The following is a 14,471-nucleotide window of genomic DNA, read 5'->3' on the forward strand; positions in this document are numbered from 1 at the left end:
ATCCATGGGTAGGGAGCAGGAGTTGTGTGGGGATGGACAAGGATGTTCTGTGGGTTTGGTGGGCAGCATAATACTTCTGTGGGAGGGATGGTAAGGTTAGTGCATAGGACATTCCTCCTTTCATTGCATGATGAGAGATAGTCGAAACCCTGGTGGACAAAGTGATTCAGTTGCTCCAGTCCTGGGTGGTACTGAGTCACGAAGGGAATGCTCATCTGTGGCTGGATGGTGGGACTTTGGGAGGTGGTGGGTAACTGGAGGGATAAGGCACATTGTTTAATATAGGATTCGTCTAACATTTACGAATGAAGCATTGAATATTGAGGTTTCCTACAAGTTTATTTTGAACAGCCCTTAAGGTAAGGCTAGGCAAACAGTGTTTGGGTTTGAATAGACTCGAGATTTCCTGACATGCTGAAGTGCTTGTTAAAATATTGATCTTGCTCTGACAATTTCAGTACATTTGACTCACAGCACTAATGCAAGGGATACTTGAGAAACTGTGAATTAACGATACAAGAGTCTAATGCTATGCCTAAAAATTGACAATTTTGTGAAATACTGGAGGAAATAACATTAAATTCTATCAACTTAAAGACATTTGTTGTATATGAACTGTTTCACTGGAAAAGTTCTCATACATGTACGGTTAATATGTACACATTTATGCTGCTTTTGAAGTTAAGATAACATTCAAAGGTGAAAATTTTGTGGTTCAAAACCCATTACTTTATTCTGAAATCAAATCTATATTTTATTTATGAGAAACTCTAATAGTTTACCAAGTGGATTGTGAATAAGAAATGCTGTTGCTGTTTGTGTATTAGAATACTGGGAAAAAACGTTATCAGCTTTTAATCACAGTTAGAGCAAGATGATGACGTTTAGATGAAAAGATAAAGAAAATTAGTCTGGAATTAAATGTCTAAAATTGTTATGAAGTTGTTATCGCAAGAGTAAATTACAGCGGAAAGACCCGTTGGGAAGATAGTACCAACAGATGTCACTAGACTGCAAAACGAGCGATAGTTTGAGAATTGGACTGAATTGCGATTGCTGTCTTTTATTCATGCATTAGTTGCTGTTGTAACATAGGATTCTTCACCCCCTGGAAGAGATTACCATCCATGTTTCACTGTTGTTCAAACACAGAACCATGGAACATTGCAGAGAACACAATGACACCAGCTTAGCTGTGAACTATGTTGAGTGCTTTTGAGGGGAGTAGTGTGCAGGCAGAAATAAGTGTTGCCAATCGAGCGAGCATATACTGCCCTACTTTGGCATTTTATGAACATCTGCCATGTTTAAACTGCAGTCTGCGCGTGCGTGCGCACACACGTACTGTGTATACAGGGTGGAGAAAAATTGCCATGAAATTTTAACCCTGGATAGCTGATGCCAGTAGGAACCAAAATTACTAATGTTGTGTAGGTTGACAAAGGACCATAGATTTGTAATCTACAAAAACTTGGCACCACGTGCTCCGATTGGATGTAGAATGACCCTGTTGCTGTTCGTCAGTTGACAGACAGTGCTGTGGTTGTTGGTTCACAAATACAAATGTCCCTTGCCCCATTACTGCCCCAATGTGATACGCAAAGCATTCGCAGTCATGCATTGTCCAGAGCATCCGGCAACAGGGCAATCCTGTTGCCAATCGGAGTGCGTTGTGCCAAGTTTCCATAGTTTAAACATTGAGCATTGTCAACCTACACAACTTTAGTAATTTTGGTTCCTACTGGCATCAGTTATCCAGTACTAAAATTTTGTGGCACAATTTTTCTCCACCCTGTATATTACTTAAGTAAACTCACAACTTTACCACTTTCAGAATACTCGTTGATTCGGAATTTACTGAAACAGGTAATAATCAGATTCAGCTAATACTGTTAAGTGGCAGTTGTATTATGTACTAGAAAGTAATAACAACTTAATACTGCCAGTTACAATATCAAATTACACATCAAAATGATGTGCAACATCTTGTGTTTGTGTTGAAAATATTCTGGGAGAAATATTTATCTTTCCCTCTTATCTCTAAATTTACAGAATGGCTAATGAAATACATGATGGTTGCACTTTTACTCTTTAGAACAAAAGTTCATTTGTACTCTTTGGACTTAAGCAAACATTAAAATATGTGGCCTGTCATTATTAACAACATTGGACCACACTGTACCACAGGTCAACTGTCTTACTGCAGTGCAGTGTATTATCTTAACAAATTAGGGACGTTACAGTACTTTCACTGTAGTTGGTTTAATGATCAAGCCTTACGCAGGTAACATCACAGAAAATTCGTGTCTAATAAACCCAGATGTGGATAGTGATTTAAATATTGCGTAGCTTAGATTGTTCAGCTGAAACCATTAATTAGTAACTGGATTCTTTAGATAGGACAGAGAAGACAATATGAAGGAATGAATAGTAGAAGAAAGTGAACACAAGGGTGATGAGCTTCAAATTTATGAAAGTGAACTGCTTGATGTATCAAGGACAGGAAACAAAGAAAAATCAGCTGGACTAGGTGGAATCACTCTGGAGCTTCATAAATGTGGTAGTAATAAAGTTTTTAAACTAACAATGCAGTTATTAAACAAAATATTACACCAAGACGTAATACCTTAGGAAATGAAGCTACCGTATGTATGATAGATCACAAATTTTGTTCAAACTCTGAGGAATTTGTTATAAACTCATTAATCAGAATTTTAGGGAAGTAATAAAAAAAATCAGAGTGGAAACTAGTTGTAGGATTCAAGAATAACAATGTGATTTGACAGCTGGTTGATTATGCATAGACAATACTTTCGCTATATGACAGATTTTGGAAAAATATAGAGAAAAATCGAAAAGCAGTGGACTAGCTTTCATAGATTTAGAAAAGACATATGATACTATTTCAAGGAAACTGCTTTGGAAGGTATTACAGACAGACATAGAGGACAGTACAGGCAGACATAGAGGATTCCTTAGCTAAAATAAAACAAGAAATGTATAAAGACAATATATGCCTGATTTTATAGTTTCGCAGAAATTTGCAACAGGCAAAGGCCAGTTACAAGTCTGTCTCTGATGTTACTGTCAAGACGTGGTTTTGTAAATGTAAAAGAACGGATTTATAGATTACAGATGGAATAGGTATGTACCATTTACTATTTGATGACGACAAAGTCATCATAGCACAACATGGGGGATGCAAATGGAATAAAAAAACTGTGATTTGCAGATTAATTATAAAAATGGAATATGTTGCTAATGATATGGATGAACTGTACATAGAGGGAGGGACAGTTTTTTGCTATCTGGGGTCCATTTTAGAAAACAAGGGAAAATTAAATTTAGAAACTATTAAAAGAATTGGTAGTAATAACAGGCTCATTGGGAGGCTCAGTTTAGTCTTTTGGAGAAAGGGATGTGATGAATATAACAAAAAGACACACTTTCAAGTTGATATTTGAGAGTATAGTCTTCTATGGCATGTGTGAGGGGGAGTTGGAAAATAAGTTTCCCCTGTCGACTGCGGTCAGAGTTGTGTGTGGGAAGGGGGGGGGGGGGGGAGAGAAAGAGAGAGAGAGAGAGAGAGAGAGAGAGAGAGACATACATTAAAGATCAGACATATCTTAATTTTCTACATAATTTCCGAGTACATTGAGACATTTGTCATAACACTTTGTAAGCTTCAAAAAGCTTTTCAGGAAAAAATCAGGGCGTTGCATACGGAAGAAGCGTTGAACGGCTTGTTTGACGTCAGCACTGCTGCCAAAGTGTCTTCCGCCGAGAGTCTTCTTCAAAGCAGGAAACAGATGGAAGTCACTTGGTGTGAGATCCGGACTGTAAGGCGGATGGTATAAGCACTCCCAACCAAGAGCTGCAACATGGTTTTGCGTTGCAGTCACCGTGTGTGTTCTCGCATTGTTATCCAACGGCAGAACGCGAACACCAGATCTGAGAAGGACAGGCTGCTTTTTCCGAATCACCTCTTTCAATTTCGACAGAGTGGCACTGTACCATGCAGCACTGATGGTTGCATCCTCCAGAAAGCCCAGCATCAAAACTCATTTGGCATCCCAGAAAATGGTGAGTAGCACTTCACTTGCAGATGGAGCGCTTTTGAACTTCTTTCAGGCAGGTGATGACGGATGTTTCCACACCATGGATGCTGCCTTCGATTTGGGCGTGTTATGGTGGATCCACATTTCATCCCCTGTCACAATCCAAAACAGAAGGTCATTGCCAGATTCATGGTAACACACGAGCTGTTCCAGGCTGAATTCCATGCATTGTTCCATGTGTGTCAGGGTCAGTTGGTGGGGCACCCAACTTGCTGACACCTTCCTGTATCGAAGAATGTCGTGGATGATCTTGTGAGATGGCTCATGCCCGATTCCAAGTTCTGCCACTACTCCATCGATGGTGATACGCCGGTTCGCTTTAATCGTAGTCAGCCACCTTCGTGACATTTGCATCTGTAGTGGCTGTGCACGTCCATCGAGGTCTCGGTATGTCCTGCACTTGCTGATGTCCATCACTGAATTGCTGACCCATGCACCTCAACAAGGCGGTTATGAACTTCTGTGCCTGATACTCCATATGCCCATTCATAGCGGGTAACAGCTCTCACTTCCACCTGTGACTAAGACTCCAAAACCCACCTTCTCTCCATAGCTCCGGGCCAACACTGGGTGGCTGGCCCCCGCTTAGCGCAGGCACTGTGACAGTGCCATCTGCTTCATCACGGTCGACCTCTACCCAATGGTATATCAGTGTCTTGCATGTGTGTGTTCACCTGGCGTGTCGTCTTTCATACATATCACACAACTCTGCCCACAGTTGACAGGGGAAAATTATTTTCCAACTCCTCCTCGTATAAACAACCTGGATGTGTTAGAAAAACAATGTAGGAAAAGATAGACTGCTACTTACTGCAAAGAAGACATGTCAAAAGATTTCTGGAGAAGATCAGCAAGAATTTCAAGGGAAGACCATGTAAGAGATACTGAAGTGGTGAAGATAATGGAAGTAGGAGAATGCATATGAATCGTGAATTTGCAAAACGACCTATGTCTCTAGAAATACATTTTCAGAAACAACAAAAAACTGTCTATTATCTTACTGAAGTGAATATTGCACTAAATTACTGCATTGTATGTTACGTACATTGAAACTGCATGAGACTGTCATTACAAAAACATGATGCTGTACATCCTTCATGGTCAAATGTTGGTTAAAAAGATAATCACTTAAGTCATTTTTAAAATTAACTTCAGTTTTGCTTCTTATGTAATAAAATTGTCATGTAAACACATAATAATGTATTTTCTTTATTGAAAACACATTCAGAATATATAGAACAGTAAATCATCCAGGGAAATAAACATACAGGACAAAATTTCCAAAACGAAATTGCAATTTTACTCATTTGTCTTTGTTTCCCAAGCTGCAATTTTCTCATAAAATGCTTCGGATTCATTACAGTCAGGAATGTACTTGAGCATTTTGTGTATATCTTTAATTTTATTGCCCGCATCTCGTGGTCGTGCGGTAGCGTTCTCGCTTCCCACGCCCGGGTTCCCGGGTTCGATTCCCGGCGGGGTCAGGGATTTTCTCTGCCTCGTGGCGGCTGGGTGTTGTGTGCTGTCCTTAGGTTAGTTAGGTTTAAGTAGTTCTAAGTTCTAGGGGACTTATGACCACAGCAGTTGAGTCCCATAGTGCTCAGAGCCATTTTTTTTTAATTTTATTTTCATTGATTGGACATACACCATTTGAATAAGCATGTCTATGTGATAGTTCTGGGGCATGTGGATATATTGGCCCAAGGAAGAAAGAATGTTGAATTATTCCTCCTATTCATGGTTTTGCCACAACTATTCCGATCTGTTCTGCAGAAAAGCAGAATTCCAAAAAAGTTGAAACACTAAAAGATACCTTTTTATCTCTAGGAACATCCTAACAGACATCTCTACAGCATTGCAATTTCTAATGTGATAATGCAGCCACCAGCTGTTGTAATCATAAACATCTTCACTTTCAACGATTGTAACTGTAAAATTTCCATTAGCGCTAGAGCTGACTATGTATTCACACATCCTTTGTTGTGTACAGTCTGTCCACATACCTCAGTCGTCTTTTCACTACTGTGAAGTTCCTATTATTTTACAGGAAGGAGTGTCCTCTGATAGGGAAAAGAGGTCCGATATTCAAAAAACGCCTCTTGAGTGCATATAGCCATTAAAAACCTGATGAGAGTGTTGTTCTTGTTCTGGCCTTAACAGCAGTCACAAAGCAACCAGAGTTAACACTAGATGAGATGTCAGTATTAAAATAATGGAGGAGAAAACTGTATACCTCATTTGGACTTTCCTTAGCTTGCCCCTCATGGTAGCTGTAGAAGGATACTGAATTAGTTTTCGTGTTATGCACAGAGAGAACTGGAATAGTCAGTTAATGATGATAATACATGTCGTGAACTGGTATCTTAGGCAAGCATACATTTTGCATGTAGTCAAATGTTCAAGTAAGAAAATCCTCTCTCTCAGTACAGAACATGGTTGCATCTTTTAGTGTTTTGTAGAGCTTTTTTCTGCGATGTTTGTGAACTAGGAGTTGTGCTGCCATTACATGTTTAGCATAATCATTAAGTGCACCGTTTTTCACTTTAACATTCAGTTCACTTTAACGTTCAGTTCCTCCTCAGTTCCTGTGTCTACACTGGGTCTACCAAATTTCAAATGGAAATGATTATTGAAATATCTGTGATAATAGTGGTAAGACACATTACTATCAGGATATTGGACAAGAAACATTTCATGCATAGTTTTCACAGGTAGTTCACTGTTTAAGTAGAAAACATCTGTGTTTCCATAGTGGGTTTATTTAGTTGGAAATGATGCAATATGGGCATGAATTGAAGCAAGTATATCAGCCTCTTTCGCATTCCCTGGTTTGTGTTTTCCACGTTGGCCTTTAGGAGACATGCCACGAAGCAGCAGCTTACACAGTCTCTTCATCCTGGATACGGTATCACAATAAACATTGAGGAAGTCTTTCTTACACACCTCTATCTGCTTGTCTGAATCTTTAACATAATACTTGAATTTAGCTGCCCTAGTACCAGACTCGTCTTTCCTTCCTCTTCACCTTTTTATGGCAATACTTTCAGTTTGTCCCTGTAAGAACATATCTTGTTTATTCTTAGTGTCTAAATCTTTCATGTAATTAATTACTTCTAACAATGCATTTTCGGAAATCAAATTGAGACATTGTGTCCTGCATCTGAAATATATGCCAATTTTTTATAATCAAGAGTCTGCATTGCTAGTAATTACCAGTCTCAGTTAGCTAACTGATGTGTACAAGAATATTGTGAAGCAAAATTAAATCCAAATTGCATACCTGCAAGCAGGTCTTGTTTGTCTAGCTGAAACTAACTTCCCTATATGATTTATGCGCTCCCAACCTTTAACCATAGCACACTTTATTGTAGCTCTTGTATTCTGCAGCACTTTTCATTCCTTTCTTTCTTCCATTTTTGGTCATTATTTTATTTATTTTCAACAACACCGATACATAAAGAACTGCTGGTAGACGCCATTTTTGTTTTCAACTAATGTATTGCAGGTCTATCACACCAACAAAAGTAATAGACCTTTTACCAACTTAAAGCTATACATGAATCTGTTAACAATTATTATTACCTGATGAGCAGAACAACTTAAGTCCTGGACTAAGGCTGTTTTGCCGATAAACAGGAATGTTCTGTTACTGTAAATAATGTACAGAAGTTGGGAAGTTCTCTTTGGTATTAAGTGATGCGTGTTGGGTGTTGGAACGTTGCTGTACCCATAACTCAAAACAATGAAAATGTGGACTTAAGTCGTTTTGCAAATTCACGATTCATATGCAGTGTGTTGGAGCAAAGAAAATTACATAATACAAAAACTGAAAATTGGAGTGGGAAATTTACTGAAGAAGAAGAAGAAGAAGAAGAACAGTGTCTACTTGGCTCCAAAATGTGCAGCTTACAGTGAGAAGATTTGGTGCAGAAAAAAAAAACACTCAGGATCGAAGTATCTGGAAGGACATCTTTAAGAGAGTGTGTGGAGTATGTGTGTAATACTCATGGTAATAATTTCAGAGTGCATTTTTATGTTGGAGAGAGACCTCTGTATTTGACGAAAGGCTCAATAAATAAAACAAACTCCATTCTTTAGTATAACAGGTATAAGTTCAAATGCTTGCAGTTCTGCACAATTGTTGCTTATTGAGTGATGTTTTGTGGTCATAGCTCCACAACAGTCGAATTTTGACCTATGGTTGTCTGGAAAATTTTGCTCAATTTGATGTTCTCTGCCCTGCTTAGACCTTACAATCGGGTCGTTTTCCTCCTCCTCCTCCTCCTCCTCCTCCTACTACTACTACTACTACTACTAGTACTACGTGATCAGGCCCAGTGGACCGCACGCTTCTACAAGTTTCCTCCTCCACTGTATTCTGTCCATTGCTGCTATCCGCCATCCATCCACATCTGTTGACACTTGGTTTAAATCTTCATTTTAACATTTTTCTCCACCTTACATAATACAATCATAAATTTAATTTCATAGAATATTATCTTTTTGAGAAGTATGACTGTCATGTTTTAACTTGTAGTGAAGTTGTAAAATCTAGGATATGTTTGGTCACACCTTCAACTTTACCGTACAGCCTTGACCCAAATAGGACTACTTCATAAAAATTCTTGATTCTGTTCTGATGTTTTACCCTCCCCAGATTGCTTGTATCAATAAACAATGCCAAAGCAAATTAAGAGATTTTTTTCCTCTTCACATATGTTGTTGCACTGTGAAGTGCTAGGGTGAAAAAGTAAGTGTATGATCTGGTTGCTGAGAACAGATTTGTGAGTTTGATGTTGCAAAACTGCAAACTTAATTTTAATATGATACTGGGAATTCATTGGTGAAATACAAATAATTTTACTGAATTTTTTATTTTTTATTTATTTTATTTATTTATTTATTTATTTATTTTTTATTTTTATGTGGTTGTCTACCACTCAGCATCACAACATTACTCAGAGGGGCTATGTTTACTCCTGTCAGTATTTGTACAATTAGTTTTAAATTTGATAGTGTAACTTATTTGTAGAAATTTCATTGTAGTATGTTCATAGCTTGTTAATCGCTGATTACGCTGCTTGGGTGATTTATTTATTTATTTAATTATTTATTTATTTCATTTTCAGAGAGCTGTGGTGCAATAGTCTTAACGCTGGTGCTTGGTGGCAGACTACTCGCACTTATTCATACTCTGTTGCAGTGATGTCAGTTATTGGATACATAATAGGACTAGGAGATAGACATCTCGACAATGTCCTTGTTGATCTTTCTACTGGAGAGGTTTGTGTGTTACATTATGATAACAAGAAAGTAAAATATGTGAAATGTTGAAATATCACTAAAACACACTTTTGCGTGTGTGTTACTTTGTTATTAAAAGTAAATATTACAGTTATCCCAAATTTTTATTTAAAAATAACGTTTCAACAAATAGTTGAGATATCAAACAGGAATAAAGACTTGTGGTTCCCCTATGTTGTTTTCTGCCATGCTCATTAGTGTTGTAATAGTTTTCATGAAAATAATTTTTGGTTTCATTACTGTACAGCAGCAGTTTGGATATTTACTTTCATATTGTTGAGACTAGATGACATTTTGCTATAAAAAACATTGTAAAATCAGTTTGTACCAATACTGAAAGCAATCAGTGAACTGCCAATACTGCCAGCTCTCTTTAAGTGCCAGTAGTTCAATGGTCAAATTATCCATTTATTTTAATTTTTGATTATCCAAAGATTACAGTACATTGTTTTATATTTTTGTGTGAGTTGCTTCAGGTCAGTTACTAAACTGAAAGAAGCTTCTCAATTGAAGTTGTTGGTTCTGGAAAATAATTAATACCCTTGTTTGGGTCTTTGGTTTTTGTACTCATGATGTGTTCAGATTTTCTGATGCTTTGTAAATATGAGGATGGCAAAATAAATTGTGGGCCCTGTTATATGTTGAATTATTTGTTGTAAGTTGTTGGCTGTGAAACTTGTTGGAAGGCTGGCAAAAGCATAACTTCAGTAGGTTGGCATGCAGATAAAATGCGTGCGTGTGTGTGTTGCATTCTGTGTACGGAGACTGGAAACTGCTTTGCAGTATTGGCAGTATGCTTTATGTTTCTGTCCCACACTACATGCTGTAACTCTTGTTTCCCTTACCAATTGGCAGGAAAAAGATATCCTCCACATGAAGACACACTATCTGCTTCTCACCCTCTTAAAAAAAGGTGTACTTGGAATAATATTGCATGTTATATAATACTTGGTATGTTATCTGTAATTTGAAATAAATGTATCATTGTAATCAGCAAATTTACAAAATCCCAGTTGTCGAAGACACAAACTACGAAGTAGTAAATAACCCCCACATATTTCCTTCAGTTTGAGAGTAGAGACAGCAGTCTTCCAGAACGTTAAAATTTTTATCACAGAGTAAATTTTTGTATGATTTACAGCATTAAGATGGTAAAAGAATATTTCCTTTTAATTTTTTCTTAATTGTAGGTGGTGCACATTGATTACAATGTTTGTTTTGAAAAAGGGAAAACATTAAGAGTGCCTGAAAATGTACCATTCCGTATGACTTCAAATATTCGTACAGCTCTTGGTGTAACTGGAGTTGAGGTAAGTTACAAACATTATTAGTTTTTGGCATCCATCTGGAACTTCTGCAGTTTTACTTCTTAATAAAAAGTGTCACTCAAAGTTGATTTAATTGTACTGGTGATAAAAGCAAGCTTGTTTATGAACCATAATTGGAACCAATTCAGTGAAGAACAAAACTCAGTGGTTGCTTTTACTATCACATGGTGCCCGTCCCTGTCTGCTTCCCCCTTGATTCCCCTACTCTGGCTCCTTATTGAATTTGATGTGATGTTGGTTTAAATAACTGAAACTGGTTACCACCAAGAAAGTAAACACAGTTTCGAGTGATACTTTTTATTTTTACAAAAATTTGTTTCACTTGATCATCCCTTTCAGAGTTAATTAATTTTAATCCAAATATTCTCTAATGAAAATTGGGGTGAAATATAATTATGTTCGTGAAGATAATTTGCTTTGACCAAATAGAAATGATTGTATTAAATGATGTAGAGTGCAAAAAGCAATTGCAGTTGCAGCTAGATTAAGCTATTTTTGTGCAAATGAAATGACAGTGTACATACTCACCTGGACAGATTTCCAATCTGACTGAGAGTGAGTAACGTTCCGAAGTCTTGTGGCTTGTTCTGAAGCTTCCTTCCATATTTGCCAGTAAAGTACCAACATTGCTACAGAACAAACACTGGTGTGATGATGCGTATGATGTAGGCTTGTGGTAGTATCACAAAATTATGAAGCACACAACAGACTTTTGTAACTTTTTTGCAAAACGACAAACAGCCCATTGGCTTCTGTCTCGGGTTCTTCGACCGACGTTCGTCTAATGATTTTTCTGACGTTCAGCCAGCACGAATGGCTGGCATTGACAAAGCTTCACCCTCCATTGCCGGTGGTGAACTGGAGCCGAGCTCGTGGCCGCAGACTATATGTACCTGGTGTGCCAACGTCTGAGGGCTTCTCCGCGGTAGTTTCCGGTGCGGTTCTCCTCTTGCTACCTGCAACAGTCGTTCGCTGCAGTGCGGGAAGCCAGGATCCGTTTACCTTAAGGCTTTCCTCTTTCTTGTTCAAACTGTTCACGTGTTTTTGTATTTCTACAGCTTCTCTGAACAAGCGCGTGTGATAGTGCTTCTCTACAGCCAGAACTTCCGTGTTGGCGAATGGTGTAACACTTTCCACTTACTTGAAGATTATTAATAACTGAGTCAAGTGAACCCACAGTTACAGAAAAAGAAATGATTGCACTGTTGGCTGCGAGGTCCCAACCGGGGATGTTCTGCCATTGGGTACAAGTCTTAGTTCAGTCGACACCACATTGGGCAAATTGCATGCCAGTGAAGATAATGAAAGGACGATGACGACAACACACCACCTAGTCCACGGGTGGAGAAAACCCCTAACCGGGCCGGGAATCGAACCTGGGCCCGCTGTATGGTAGGCAAGCGTGTTACCACCCAGCTAAACAGGCAAACACTCAGTCACGTCTGCTTTGCAGAGCTCGATGCTCACTGTTAGTCAAGTAAAATTGACTGATTGGAAAAAATTGTTCATACGCACCTATAGTATGTTTAAAATAAGTTGTGACTTTTGACAGTTCAGTACGGAGCAAGTGGAGGGAGCTTAGTTACGAGCTTGTGAGAGTGCCAGCTGGTGACAGTAATGCCAAGCCTACTTGACATGGAACCAGGCAAGTTCACTTGAATGTGTGAACATCAAGGCATGCAACCCTGCCGAACTGCTATTTTTCTCTAATGATTTTGAGAAATTAGTTGGTAAAAAACTGATTCCTGCAAATCTTATAGTTTTGTTTCTCAATGTCATGATGAAAACTCCTATCATTTTGTTAATGGTCATAGTTACTGTGATATTTTGTTATTAGGTAAACTGCAGCAAGAAATTTTTAGTTTGCTGTGAAAAATAGGTGTGTCTACGAATTTGCATGTGGTGCATGTTAGGTCATGTGTTGATCCTTTAAACTTGGAAGGTATTACTGTCTGTCTACACTCTTAAGAAAATGGAATGTGTGTAAAGCTCTTCGTCACAATCAAGCGCACCACTGAAAAAGCCAGAATGAAATATTCATAAATGCTTCATGTTGTATGAACAGTTTGAGATATCGAAACAAGATTTTGGCAAATGATAACAAACCATGAGGAGAGTATTTTGTCTTACGATTAATATGCGAAACTTCCATGTCTACCACAGTATTCCAGCGACTGCAATCCCCCCCCCCCCCCCCCCCCCCCCCCCAATGAAATAATGTAATTTTTGAGGGCCGTTGTTAGCTGTTGAAATGAGAATTTCTGTGGATTTTGCAACGACATAAGTGAAGAAGTTATAATTTTTTTTTTTTTAAATACTGAGACTAAGCTTTTTCATAAACTGTTGACCTGTCTTGCCCTCAGTTGCTAGTTTAATAATACACTGTTTCAGGATTCTGTCACAATTCCGATGACATTAGAAAGCTGGCAAGAGAATATTTGTAAACTATACTGTTTTGGCAAAAGAAGTAGATTTTTAACATGGCAATGAGAGAAGTTAAGTATTACTCAAAACTAGTTAGTTCTTCATGAATCCATGCCTTCTCAACTACCTTCTTGGTGTGACTGACAACTTGAGACCAGTCCTGTGATGTAACATTTACAATGGCTTCTTTTTGTCGGCATTTCAGCCTCACCAAGTGTAAACTTCTTGTTGTTTTGTCACATTACTTTTCACCTAGACCCATACATTCTCAGTCGCATTTAAATGATCATGATACGAAGGAAATAATCCAATTAAACTGTCTTTTTGCATCAACCGGTTCGCCGACCTGTGTATATCTGTGTTGCATGGATGACCATGGAGAGAGCTAGTGTAGTGTAAGTTAGTAGAATTTGGGGTTGTCTTGTTACTATAGAGTATAGAATGCAAAGAAGGGAGAGCTTAAGGTGCTGCACATCCCCATTGACAGTCACATATCCTCAGGCCATAAAAGTGCAAATAGGTTTGGAATTAAAAATGCAACATTGGCAAAATATCTAATAATATGGATCTGTATGCCATAGCCCATCTTCTCTTTGCTGGTGATGACACTTTTCTTCCATTACAAGGATTTGAGCCAGATATCTGTGGGATGAGCACCGGTCAACTAGTTTTGGTTAGCAACCTCAGCTGTGGGATGTAATAAGTGTCATTTACAGAAATTTAATGTCATACATCACAGTTACTCTCTCAAGAGGTTTATGAGGGTTTTTCTTCCGCTAGTATGTCACATCCCATGCATCACAGATCACTGCAATTTTTCCTTAACTTTATATTTGACTAATATATTCTGACATGAACTGTGTAAACTTGTGAGAAAAAGACACTGGATAAACTTGTTCTGGTATATTGCATGACGACATCAAACACCATCTCCGATTGTTATCATAACTTCTGTTACACATTACAACTTGCAAGTTTTGTTTTCTATTTGATGTCATCTGACAACAAGGCTTTGTTACATATTTCATGTGGCTGATCTGTGTCTACAGTGTAAGAGCAGTACATACCATTAAACTAGAACAACATGTGAGTTACAGAATGCATTTTGTTCTCGTAATCCTGGGAGGTGTGTTAGTCCAATTGCTTGCCTATGGATGTGGTTACCTGGAAAACTGCCCCCTGCTTATTGCAAGCTCATTGATGGCCCATTATAAAAATGTTTTCTTGCTCTGTTAATATATTATAATTTCATTTACGAAAATCACATTGAGAGGAAGCAGGCATTTGAGCAGGCATT

At 38.2% G+C, this 14,471-nt stretch overlaps 1 protein-coding gene across 1 annotated transcript in view; it reads left to right on the plus strand.

Annotated features, from left to right (window-relative positions):
- The window catches only part of LOC126175920 (serine/threonine-protein kinase SMG1), a 383,335-nt gene that overhangs the window by 276,182 nt on the left and 92,682 nt on the right, over positions 1-14,471 (plus strand). The window contains exons 36-37 of the mRNA XM_049922990.1: positions 9,248-9,401; positions 10,613-10,732. Coding sequence (XP_049778947.1) covers positions 9,248-9,401; positions 10,613-10,732 — 274 coding nt within the window. The remainder of the gene's footprint in view (positions 1-9,247; positions 9,402-10,612; positions 10,733-14,471) is intronic.

Source organism: Schistocerca cancellata, chromosome 3 (genome assembly GCF_023864275.1).
Source record: "Schistocerca cancellata isolate TAMUIC-IGC-003103 chromosome 3, iqSchCanc2.1, whole genome shotgun sequence".
In the NCBI taxonomy this organism is placed as follows: Eukaryota; Metazoa; Arthropoda; class Insecta; order Orthoptera; family Acrididae; genus Schistocerca; species Schistocerca cancellata.